The 11992-nt window shown below is 52.7% G+C and overlaps 6 protein-coding genes across 6 annotated transcripts in view; 3 read left to right on the top strand and 3 right to left on the bottom strand.

Moving 5' to 3' along the window:
* The window catches only part of SNOG_04094 (hypothetical protein), a gene marked incomplete at both ends in the record, with an annotated part of 3197 nt that extends 787 nt beyond the window's left edge, over positions 1-2410 (bottom strand). The window contains 3 exons of the mRNA XM_001794469.1: positions 12-1800; positions 2078-2279; positions 2329-2410. Of these exons, the coding sequence (XP_001794521.1) occupies positions 12-1800; positions 2078-2279; positions 2329-2410 (2073 nt within the window). The remainder of the gene's footprint in view (positions 1-11; positions 1801-2077; positions 2280-2328) is intronic.
* A 321-nt stretch (positions 2411-2731) lies between these two features.
* On the top strand, positions 2732-3757 carry SNOG_04095 (hypothetical protein; the record flags this gene model as incomplete). Its single annotated transcript, XM_001794470.1, has 3 exons — positions 2732-2916; positions 2999-3077; positions 3143-3757. The coding sequence occupies 3 exons, from the start codon at positions 2732-2734 to the stop codon at positions 3755-3757; spliced, it is 879 nt and encodes a 292-aa protein (XP_001794522.1).
* A 202-nt stretch (positions 3758-3959) lies between these two features.
* On the top strand, positions 3960-4733 carry SNOG_04096 (hypothetical protein; the record flags this gene model as incomplete). Its single annotated transcript, XM_001794471.1, has 3 exons — positions 3960-4017; positions 4212-4400; positions 4456-4733. The coding sequence occupies 3 exons, from the start codon at positions 3960-3962 to the stop codon at positions 4731-4733; spliced, it is 525 nt and encodes a 174-aa protein (XP_001794523.1).
* A 118-nt stretch (positions 4734-4851) lies between these two features.
* On the bottom strand, positions 4852-5363 carry SNOG_04097 (hypothetical protein; the record flags this gene model as incomplete). The annotated part of the gene is made up of 2 exons (XM_001794472.1): positions 4852-5030; positions 5201-5363. The coding sequence occupies 2 exons, from the start codon at positions 5361-5363 to the stop codon at positions 4852-4854; spliced, it is 342 nt and encodes a 113-aa protein (XP_001794524.1).
* A 669-nt stretch (positions 5364-6032) lies between these two features.
* Positions 6033-6546, top strand: SNOG_04098 (hypothetical protein; the record flags this gene model as incomplete). The annotated part of the gene is made up of 2 exons (XM_001794473.1): positions 6033-6118; positions 6189-6546. 2 exons carry the CDS (start codon positions 6033-6035, stop codon positions 6544-6546), a joined length of 444 nt encoding a protein of 147 aa, XP_001794525.1.
* A 1276-nt stretch (positions 6547-7822) lies between these two features.
* SNOG_04100 (hypothetical protein) lies at positions 7823-11463 on the bottom strand (the record flags this gene model as incomplete). Its single annotated transcript, XM_001794474.1, has 6 exons — positions 7823-8107; positions 8449-9362; positions 9549-9714; positions 9749-10237; positions 10523-10810; positions 10891-11463. The coding sequence occupies 6 exons, from the start codon at positions 11461-11463 to the stop codon at positions 7823-7825; spliced, it is 2715 nt and encodes a 904-aa protein (XP_001794526.1).
* Between the last annotated feature and the right edge of the window lie 529 nt (positions 11464-11992).

An 11992-nucleotide genomic window follows, 5' to 3' on the forward strand; every position in this document is an offset into this window, starting at 1 on the left:
GAGGCATTAACGTTGAATGGTGCCAGCTCAAGCTGCGGCGTCCCCCGAAAAAGTGTGTAAACTTCCGCTGCAACGGCATTTTGTTGCTCAGTGGATTGTGGCCGTATGATGAGGTTGCATATGCGTCCGACTAGGTCCATTGTCTTCTCGTCCTCGAAGGCTTTATGAGAAGTATTGGCATCTGAAGCACGTTGTAACAGAGGCAAGGCGATATCGTTGTAGTAGCTGGACTTTTCTGAGGCTTGTGCCAACTTTGCCTCGCCCTTGTTGAGGGCGTAGAGGATAGCCGAGAGCAATGCGACCACGTACTCAGTAGTCGCGTCCTGCTTTACAGCTACACTGAACTTGTTCTTTAGTCGCAGTAGAACGGTATCGAAAACTTGTTCTTCACCAGCAAGCTTCGCGAAAGCCTCCAATACGGTGAGGTAATCTCTTTGACCATCGGCATCGGTGTCGGGTAATTGTGCGAGAAACGCGGGGAAGGCTTTGTCAACAACTACTTGTGGCTTTTGGTGGGCGATCTCGACGATGCCATTGATCGCAGCCACTTTGACCTCATCTTTGCCATATGGCTCTTCGTGGATGACGATATAGTGTAGGAGCTGGATGATCTCGCTGACATCCTCGTCTCGTAGCAGCTGCCGTGCTTTCGACAATTGCAATAGACCATCTAGGCACACTAGTCGAAACGAGACTTCCTTTGCTGGTGCAGTTCTCAAACCGTCAAGCATGATCTTCAGGGCGTCTTCGCGGAACTTGGCTAAAGCATTGCTCTCAACTTGGTCTCCAGCAGGTCCTATCACACGCCAATCGCCATAGACATCAATGTTTGCCCGGATGAGCTGGACAAGGACTTCCAATAGTCCTCTCCGCTTGGCCATGGTATCTGCGTTCTGAAACAAGAGAAACATGGTGGGTAAGACTCCAGCTAAAAGAATGTTGGTGACCTCTGCTGATACGTTGGCGATGCTCTTCAGTATCCGAGCGGCGGCCTGTGATTGCTTGGTTGGCGCATCTTCAAGGTGTTCGTTACATTCTTTGATGATTGGTCGTAAGTATGCGTTGAGTGGGCCACTCGTGCCTTGAGACAGCGCCTTCGCAATAGCAGCCAATGCTGCCAGTGCTTCCTCGGCGAGATCCTCTTGTTCTACCTTCAAAATTTCAAACTTCAACGCATCCCACAGCGTTATCGAGTAGAGCGAAACCGTGCGTGGGCCGTACTCTGTGACCGACGCGGTAATTGTTTGAAGGACGTCTCGCTTGGTGTTCATTGATGTTGAGTCGAGCTTGTCAAGCAGAGCCGGAAACGCGTAGGGTGCAAAGTCCGCGGTGGATGATATACAGTCCTTTAGACGGTCTTTCAGGTCCTGAGCTGTGATACCGTAGGGATCATCTGGCGGTGGTCGAAACGTGATAGGGAAGTAGTTGAAAACAGCATCAAAGAGTTCCTGGGCGTCCGCGCCAATGTTCCACTCCGTCATAGGTACTTTTAGGATAGAGAAGACTACCATCAGGTTCCGTGGGTCCTTCTCGCCATCGAAGTATGCAATGAAACGTGACATGAAATCCGGTCTAGACTCGTGGTGTTCTCGTAAAGCTTCTCGGTACTTGGCCATGAGAGTATCGACCAGTCGCAGCACGGGATACCGTTCACTCTGCTGCTTGAACTGGCGCAATGGGTGGGTATTCGTGAGTAACGCTTCGATTATGCCAACCACTCGAACATCGTCCCATTTTCCAAGCTCTTCCAAAGCTATGAGTGCTTTCGCGCAGGATCCCAAGCCTTCGCTGTCTTCGGTTCTTGAGAGTGTAAAGTCGCATAGGAGGTTACCTGATAGGTTTGTTAGCTTCCTTGCCACCACAACGCATAATTATAGAATCTAAGTTGCACATGCATCTGCACACAATAGTTCCGATTTCCGGTCCTCAGACACCTGCTATGCTTTCTCAAGAACCATAAGCATGAACCTTGATGGGCTTATCGGCATCGAAGGGCAAGTGCGGCTTGGCATACGGCTTGGTATACGGCTGGATAAAGAGACTCGGTACAAGAGAGCGAACTGAGGAATCGACGTACGCTGCTGGAGAGACCAGCACTTTTTGTGGTGTCGAGGCGAGCACCTCCGCGAGATACGACATGGCTACGCTACTATCAGCATGGATAAAAGCTATCTGTGTTGCAAACTCACTCTTAGAACGCGTGGCGCCATCTTCGCTATTCAAATACTCGCCGAGATCAGTCACGAGGCTGATGAGCTTCAATTGTCCATCTTTGAGTCCTACCAGCTATCAGCGCTCTTCCGTCGCACCATGCCCCGCCAAACTCACGCGTCGCACTCTTCTGTGCAGTCTCGGTCGCCTCCTTCTTGTTCCTGTCATAGTCCAGCAGATACTGCTGAATGTCTGACATTATAACAGCGCGTCTTCGCAAGTAAGTGTTGAATGCGTCGTGAGCACGCGCTTGGGAAAGTTGCGGTGCGATGACGTTACGGGATCGCGGTGGTGCTGATTGGCCGGTATCGGGGAGGTGGGGCAGTCTCAAAAAAGGTTACTTGGAAACGCGGCAGTCGCTTGAATCGAGTTAATTGCGCGGGAGTTGAGCTTCTGGGTGACCTGAAAGACTTTGCATGGCTTGCGGCTGACTATCACAAGTTTCCCCCCCATAAAACACCACCATCACGCCTCTGGTACAGTTCCACATCCCAATCCCAACCGACCAGACTACCCCGCCATGGCCGAAGACAAGCCCAATTGCAAGGTCGTCCTTGCCAACAACATTGCCAAAAGTCTTCTGGAGGAAGTGAGAGATGGCTTGAGCAAGATTGAGCGAAAGCCGCTCCTTGTCGGGTTCCTTTCGAGCTCCGATCCCGCTGCTCGTGTATATGCTGAGTGGACAGGCAAGACGTGTACTGAAAAGTGAGCACACTCGTCGATTCACAACAATACTTGCGCTCTCTGTTATTATTCTCAAGTGATTTGAGGGCTAATCGTAGAGTAGTGGCTTTGCTTTCGACCTCCGCGAAGTCGACCGTGAACTCCTCGAGGACGCCCTCATCGATGCGAACAACGACGACAAGGTAGACGGCATAATTGTCTACTTACCCGATCTTTGGCCAACCGACAAGATCAATACCTCCAACAGATTGTCTCCATCGACAAGGACGTTGAGGGTTTGTCGCATCGCTACATTTTCAACATGTACCAGAACATTCGCTTCTTGGACCCGGCGAACACCAAGAAGAGCATATTGCCATGCACACCGCTGGCCGTAATCAAGATTCTTGAGTACTTGAGGATATACAACACCATTCTCCCATATGGCAACAGGCTGCACGGACGCACAATTACCGTGATCAACAGGAGCGAAGTCGTTGGAAGGCCACTGGCAGCGCTGCTAGCGAACGACGGCGCCTGCGTGTATAGCGTCGACATCAGCGACGTCCAAGAATTCACAAGAGGAGTCGGCCTCCGAAAGCGGAGACACGAAGTCGTCGACAAGCCTGGCTGGACTTTGGACGACTGCTTGCCGCTCAGCGACGTAGTCATCAGTGGAGTACCTGGCGACAAGTACAAGGTCCCACTAGAGAAGATGCGGGACGGGGCTGTATGCATCAACTTTTCCAGCGAGCGCAACTTCACGCCTGAGGTCAAAGAGAAAGCTTCAATATACGTACCTGCCATCGGCAAGGTCACCATTGCGGTACTGTTGAGGAATTTGCTAGTAAGTCTGCAGTCAATCGGCATTAGAACCCGCTAACACGATCGTAGCGTCTTGCGCAAAATCGGATTGATGCTGCTGCTCAGGGTGTACAGCCGACCTCGACAGAGGAGAAGGTCATCCCGTCCACTGCATGAACTACCATTTTCCTCACAAAGTTTCGAGTACTTGCTTGTTTTATACCCAGTAGAAGGCCAAGTTGCCACCCAAAAGTTCATATGAGCCTTGGAATTTCAATGCGATGCTCAACAGCCGGTCGGCTTCCCCACAGAACCTCAGGCAGCAAGAAGCCGCCCATGGTTCGCTACCATACTTCGATCTTAGGAAGCGGACACTTATAACATTACAATCCCTATCCCAAAGCCTCTCTCTGATTTTCTCTCAGTGATCATTTCATATTGTACCACACACCTCAAGCCCATCTCCAACATTTTTCATCACCATCCCAATATGAGCCGTGATCCTCAACTTCGCCCGGCCGTCTCGCCCACAGATCTACTCTCCCCACGCGAAAATCTGCACAGACTCTGCTCCATGCCTTCCGCATCACTCCGATGTCGCCGCGCCCTTGCCATCGCTGAGACAATCATCGAATACACATTCCTCGGCCCCGTATTCCATCTCACATGGCTCACCCTGATCCTCTCTGAGCAGTCCTGGCACTACGTCAAGAATTTGCACAGTAAGTAAATCCCAGCACTTACTCCTTTCTCGAATCATAAATCATGATGTACCAGTTGCTGCCTTCGACATCTTCGATGCCATCGGCACAGTTCTCAATCGCGCTACTAAGAGGGAGGACTTCCCGCGCTTGGCGATTCTGCTGGGTACCACGACTATATTCGTGTGCGCGCCGAGCATCACTGTTCTGATCCTGATGTTCCTCGTGGCATGTGTGCAGAGCGTGCATATCAAGGAACTCGAGGCGCAGAGTGAGGTCCTGAAAGCTAGGTTGGCAGGTAAGGCTGTGTGGCCGGTCGAGGAGGAGTGGGATGTCATTGGGTCCATGGACTAAGCGGAGTCGCTGCAGTCAGAGAGCTTGATTGACGTGTAACAGATGTGGCTGAATGTATTCATGCATTGATATAGTATGTCTGATCGTCTTGTGATGCTGTGAGGCCCTCCAAACCCTCTCATTCCTTCAACACATCCTCGGCGGCGGTAACTCGACACCCGTCGGCGTCCACGGAAAGTCGGTCAAGCTCCTGGATTTGCGGCAACTCGATGCTCGTCAGCACCGTGTCGCACTCTTTGTTGTCTTCGTTGGCCCATACGTCGTCGTCGCTGATCCAGACGCGAGGCGAAGCCGAATCTGACCAAGTCTGAGGACTGAATGGTGTGGTAGTGGTTGATGATGATGGTGGTGGTGAGGGTGAGGGTGAGGGTGAGGGTGAGGGTGAGGGTGAGGGTGAGGGTGAGGGTGAGGGTGAGGGTGAGGGTGAGGGTGAGGGTGAGGGTGAGGGTGAGGGGGACATCTAATACTTCTCCAGATACCGAAGCCCCTCTTGGTAGTACCACAATACCATGGCGTAGTGGTACTCTTCGATGGTGTGGAGTGTGAGGAGGCTAGGGTGAAGAGGTGGGAAGTACTCGCTAAGTCGAAGTCGAAGATGGAAGTGGTGGGTGAGGAGTCTTGGGATGACATGGTTTGTAGTCTTTATATGTTGTAGGATGGAAGAGGGAGGAGTTGATGGTGCAAAGGAGTAGAGGAAGAGAGGCATGCAACATATAGCGTCTCCAAAGGAAGCTGCTCTATTGCGTATGCGGAACAATAGAAATTCTGCGGTGAAGATGAAATGCCAAAACTTTTGCAAGGTGAAGGAGACATCACGGCAGTTCTGTGCGTTAGCGCTCTTGAAATTCGAGGTGAAAGAGAGCCGGCGTAGCTGCTATCGAGTGCAACGACAGATCTGCTTATATTTTGATGCTATACTTGCCGGACAATAGGAGCTGTTGTGTACCTAATTACCGTTGAATAAATCGCTATCAGACTGTTTCATGGGTGAATCTTTTAGCAGCTGAATACACCCAAGAGTAGCAACTCAAAGTAGCCTTGTAATGCTGTGAACCAAGGTTGTATATCGCAAAAGTCTTTAGAGCCCAAAATTAGATGTGTGGTAAGACTTCCGTAGCTACTTGCGTAACACTATGCTACGTCATCCTCCCGTCTCCGCATCGTGCAACCTCAATCCACGGGCAGCAACAATCATCTTAAATGCTACCCAGTCGCAAAACTACAAATTCTCGTTAAACGCATCTTAACCTTCTCACATAATAAATTAGCAACCAACAACTCCACACACCTACACAAAAAATGCCATCAACATTCACACCCGGCAAATCCGTCATCTCCCTAATTGCCCTTATCACCACAATCGCGCCCTACCTCGCAGACTGGAAGTAAGCTGCCCCCAAGCTTCAAGCCCCAAGCCTCTCCTCCGTCTCTCAAGTATATACCTAACCCAGCTAGCGAAACACACATCTACAACCCCAACTGGCCCCCGCACGCACGCTACCACAACGGGCAAACAATGTCAATGGGTCTCTTCACTGGTCTAATTACGCTCTACGTTCTGCATTTCTCACGCTCTACATTTTCGCCGGATGTGCAAATCGCGAATCTGACTTGGATATGCGTGCTGCATACCGTGTACTACGGGTCGAGTCTGAGTGGCATTTTGTACCCTGGGGCGCAGTGGATGGATCCAGAGTTCGGCGAGGGGTCACCGCAACTCTATGGGTTTCCTGTATTGATTGGGATTGTGTGGATAGGATGGGCGCTGGAAAAAGGGAGGATCGCAAGAGTGAGCAGCTTGAAGGAGACGTAGACACAAAATCATGATAGGAAAGGTTCGTCATCATTCAACCAGTTCAAAGCCTGCTCCTACCTAAAGACCGAAACTTCAAATTACCTCCCGGCGCTAGCGTGCAGTGATCAGGCTATCACGTATACAATTACTTTCGTAAAATCATCAAAAGGGCCTCCGGGGTATGTCCATCAACAAAGCAAACACCGAAACAAATCCAAATTGTAAACACCCAACGGTCCTCATCTAGGGTCCTTCAGGTGGCATCGGAACAGGTGCCGATTCTACCTTGATGTCTGGCCCAGCCGTTTCGTATGGTTCAGGCTCAGCTTCAGAAGCAGGGGCAGGCCGCCTTGGTAAGATCCTTTCCCTCTCCCTATCTTCGTAATACGCATACTCCCCACGACTGTTGTACCTCTGCGGGTGAGGACGTTCGTATGGGAGATACTCGTATCGATCGGCATCGTAACGAGCCGGTGGCGGATGGTAGGCGGGTGCGTATGAACCACGTGCATGCCGTGGCTCGCGACGCATAACGACTTCGTATCCGTACTCGTCGATATAGACCGGAGGTGGTCCGCGCGGCTCATCATAACGGAAACGCGGTGGCGAAAAGTGGTGCAAGCGATCTTGAACAGAGACATATTCGCGTGGCGTCGGTCGAGGGTGAAAGCGATCGTCTGGTGACGCATTTTCTACGCTATGATCTCTGGAGTAAGCTGGCTCATAATCATGGTCCGCATTGGGCTGCGGAGTTTCTTGCTGGTCGATCCTGCGACGCTGCTCTTCGTATCTTCGACTCTGCGAGCGACTCATGCTGGGACCACGACCATAAGGTTCATCACGAGCTACGCTCATGTATCGATTAATATTTGGATGGCATCCGCTGCTCATGCGGCCTGTCCCTTCGGCGATGCGGTCCAGGTCTTCTTGAAGGTCCTGCAGACTCTGGCGTCGGGATATGACGACCATGTGGATGGTATTCCTCGTACCTAGAGCCATTAGATACCGTCGAAGGAGGCCTAGGGAGCGGTGCTGGCATTTGTCGAGGTAAAGCTTCTGGGTCCTTCGTGCTTGGAGCGTTTGGTGGCGGAGGCGACGTAAAACGTACACCTTCGGAGCTCTCCACGGCGGGAGTTTGTGGTCCTGTCTCGGGATGTTGCGCAGAGGGCGGCCGGGGAGCTTCATTTGTCGAAGCTTGACCAGGGACAAAGTCTTCCAGGAATCGATCCGCTGCGGATTTGCCTCTTCCTGAAAGCACTGTCTCGCTGTTGTGGTTCCCTGGCATACCGTCTTTCTAGTTGAGCATCGTCCTCTCCATAGTATCGCGCTTGTCGAGGATACGCGCCATATTCTCGACCATGGCTCCCTTCGCGCGGTTGCGCGTAGATGATTTCGTCTGGAGGCGGACCATACAGTCGCTCATACTCTCGGAAAGCTGTACGGCGTCCAGTGTACTCCCCATAGGCTGGGCCTGTATGCACGATCCTGGGGCTTGGAGCATGATCCACATAATCTCGTGAACGATGATGGTAATCGTCATCCACATCGTCCCTTGCCATCTGACGGACGCGGCCATTAGCTTTGACGTTGCATTGAGATTTGCCAGATTAAGTACTTACATAGTAGCGCGGATTCAGCATACACGCGCTGTCTACGATCGCTGGGCGGGCTGTCTCGATGAGAGTGTTGCCTTCGTGTGGAGCTTGCAAAGTTAGCGACTTGTGCTGGCAATAGCAGATGTGGGGGTGCATACTCATCCTCTACTGGGCGTGGTATCGCTGGCGACTCTCTTTGAGCGGATGCACGGGATGATGGGCCCGACTTGGTAGGAGCGTCGCTAGTCGACCCATTGACCGTTGTAGCATCTTTCGTCCCAGTCAAAGGCGGCGAAATAAGACCGTTACCATTGCTGTCAATTACCCCGATTTTCGGCAGTGGCATGGGAAATAAGCTTGGAAAGACAGTTGCTATCATGAGTAGCTTCTCATCATCCATTCCGGGTGCGTGCATGAGGCCCGAGATGAAACGTTCACCTGGAAGTTCGATCATGTCCTCTTTCCAATCAGAAGTGTGGGTCTGCTGTCCATAACCTGTGTTGTAGGGCAGGGGGGTCAGGTGCTGCGTTCTGAAATGCAACAGCAAATTCAGTGCAGTGTACGTCTTTCTCTCTGCCGGTTTGGCATAGTAGGCACCGGTCAGTTGGTGAGTGGCTCCCACCTGACATGCCTTACAGGAAAGGCCAGGAGCAAGCTTAAGGCCTTTGGGGGTCTCGTGATTGGAGAAAGCATCGATAAAGTGATTCAGGTTCGGTTCATAATTGAACTCAACATGGAACTTTGAAATGACACGATGTAGCAAAACGTAGATCCGGAGGCTGTTTGGCATGTCCTTGACTCCGGATGTAGCCTTCCATATGTCCTGACTGGTTTCGATGACAGTACTTACTTGCTTGTCAAACAGACTAGTGCTGTGACCAGCATCTTCGGCGTTATTTGGGTTGAGATCTGGGACGACGTGTCCAGGTGGGGGCATAGCTGGCGGTGGCGCTATACCAGGATTGACCATAGCGGGCGATGGCATGTACGAATTGGATCCTACTTGGTTAACATACCCCGGAGGTCCCATAGCTGCGAATCCATAATGATCCACTGGAGTGCCAAATTGTTGACTGTAGTCGTATCCAGCGATCGGGGCGCCAGGGGTCTGCGGCGGATGAAATGGACCATTGTAGTTACCTCCATAATACGGACCCGGGCTGGCCTGCGGCATGTGGGTTGGCATGTGTGGAGTAGCCGTTCCAGCACGGGAGTAACCGCCAAAGTGGCCGGTGTAGCCTGGACCATTGGAAACATGGGGATGATGGAAGGCTTGGACAGATACAGGATCCGGATGGAATGGAGTTTCCTCTGGCCACTCTGCTTCTCTCCAAAGCCACCACTACGTTACCACTGCTAAAAAGCATGAGTGTGTTTGGCACCGAAATGCTGCACAACACCTTCAAAAACCATAGGGCCTTGCACTGCTTTCGCAGTCCTGCCCATTACAGAAGAAAAGATCCTTGCGAAACTGTTCAGTCAGTGGCTTGATCTTATTATCATAGACCCATTTCATGTTCTCTAAGACAAGCTTAGGCTTGGCGGCTGCATCATCAGTGGGGATCGTGGTGTGCTGGCGGCGTAACAAAGTCTGCAGTCGAAGTCTCGTTGAATCTGCGTCGAACGTGTGTAAGGAGGTCGGCCGCAAACTTTGGGCAGTTGTCAAAGGTAAGAGCTTTGCCCTGGTCCCAGTCCTGATGGATGAAGTCGTCCGCTATGGCGCTGAGCCTGTCGCGGATTGGTCGTTGTGATTCTTCCCACTCCCGGTCCATGGCCTCCTTCGCTTCTTTGGAGTTGGCATCCGTAAAGCGGCGCTCTGCAGGTTTTGTGGAAAGCGAAGCCGCGTGTGACACGTGGTTAGCCTCTGCCTGTTGGGCAGCAGGAAGTTGGGCCAGTAAGCGAGGCTGCAGCACACTCCAGGCGTAGTCGTTCATTGGCTGCGAGATCTGTATAGCTGCCTTGAAGGAATCCATGTGTCGCAAAATGTTTGGAGGAATGGGAGGGCTCATATGCTGGCACCGCCGCTCAATGTCTGTCTTCCGGCTGGCCTTGGCTTCGTTCGCATCGTGAAGGTTTCTTTGGTGCGATGGTTGCGTGCTTCCATTCTGCCCCGGCTGTGGGGTGGAAATCTGTGGTGGAACAGTTGGCGGCCGCGGTTGGGCAAATTGCGAAGATGGAGCTGCAGCAGTTAGAATGGGCAATGAGGTCGTGGCGTTCGCAGGTCTACCGGTGCTGCACTGAACAGGACAGCGAGCAGAGGTATACGTACCGATTGGGACCGGAGTATGGATAATTGGTGACGAGTGTCGCGTTGGGGATCTTGATGGCTCTTCGCGCGAGCCTGCTACAAACGTTGAGGTCACAGAAGGTGCGCGACTCCGTTCTTGATGGTGCCTAGCCTCCCATCTCTCCCAGTTGTCAGCAACCTTCATCCGCTCCCTGCCTTTGGCATCGAGTCCTTTGGACCATTCTTCGGCTGCCGCAGTGCCGAGACTCAGCGCATGGTTGAGCTCATGGGTAATCTCCTCGACATGTATTTTGTAGTAGTATTTGCCAATTTCGACGTCGGGAGGTGTGTTCGCGGACTGCAGAATGTGCGCGGGGATGTAGTTGTGCTCGTTGGTGATGAGTGCAAATGGGAGCGCGGGTCGGAGTGCTGATGCAGCGGAGAAGAGGAGGCTCGTTTCCTGAAGAGTCAGTCGCGATCCATGAGAAGGCAGGTGCAACTCACTGTTTGACATCGCTGCATCAAACACGGTCCGCACACTCTTATGCCAAAGGGCCAGATGGTGCGGACACCGCTGCTGCCGGGCCCTTTCTGCCAGATCTTCTCACCAGGTGAAAACGAATTAGACTTGCCGCAAAACTGGCATCGTGGTGACCACGCCAGCTGCCACATCTGCAGCTCAGTGAAGCCCGGAAATGGCTTCGGCGGTCTAGGAGAAAGTGCATTGCGGGCAGAGGCCCATACAGACTCGGACTTTAGGAGACGCAGACATGCAGAGTCTGGCTTGGATACAGGGACATTATGCACGTCTGTAAGACATGAAAGAAACGATCGGTTGACTTGCATCAACCGACCCAGGTCTGCGAGCGAACAGAAAAGGAAGACATGCTGCCACACGGCTGGTGGGAGCCCAGCGCATGGTCTCAAGGCACTTGAGACGGGAGAGAAAGGAGAAGCCAACCTGCGCTTCTTGTCGTGCGCAGAAGAGTCGTCTTCTGCCTTGCGCTTCGCTGCAGCCACATGACGCTGCGCGGTGTTCGCTGTCATCACGGGCTTTGCCGCGGTTTCATAAAAGTCGGTCGAGGAAGCTACGCTAGACTCGCGCTCCGCCATGGTGACTTGACCCGCCGGCATGCGAAGCTCACGAGAGCCTCACAGCGCTACACGGCAGGCTGCAGACATGGGGAGAGCGGAATGAGGGTCCAGGGCCCAGGGTGCGTGTGGTGGGTGGGAAGGAGCTGCGCGCGAGGCGGAAGGCACGATGCAATCTAGGTGTGTCGCGGGAACAGATGGATGCGCTCGGTGTAAAGTAGTCAGGTCAAGGGTCAGGTCAAGGCGGTAGCTGAAGGACGCAGGAGCTGTCAAGCCTGGCTCAGGCGATGTGAGGTAGTGCAGAGCCAGCTCAGCGAATCACGCGAGTGAGGCCGACGTGCTCGAGGGCCAATCGCCGGGAAGTGCGGTGAGCTAGGGTCATCTTGGCGGATGACGAAGTTGGATTGGGCATTCGTGGCTGCCAGAGGCTGTGCTGCTAACTTCACGTACACATACGAACACGCCCGAGCACTTTGTCAGACAATTAGTGCGTGTATAGAGGGAGCTTTCCACTGCAATTGTCCCCCGTCCCTCTCTTTCCTTCTCTCCT

The sequence above is a fragment of the Parastagonospora nodorum genome (genome assembly GCF_000146915.1).
Source record: "Parastagonospora nodorum SN15 chromosome Unknown scaffold_6, whole genome shotgun sequence".
NCBI classification, from domain to species: Eukaryota; Fungi; Ascomycota; class Dothideomycetes; order Pleosporales; family Phaeosphaeriaceae; genus Parastagonospora; species Parastagonospora nodorum.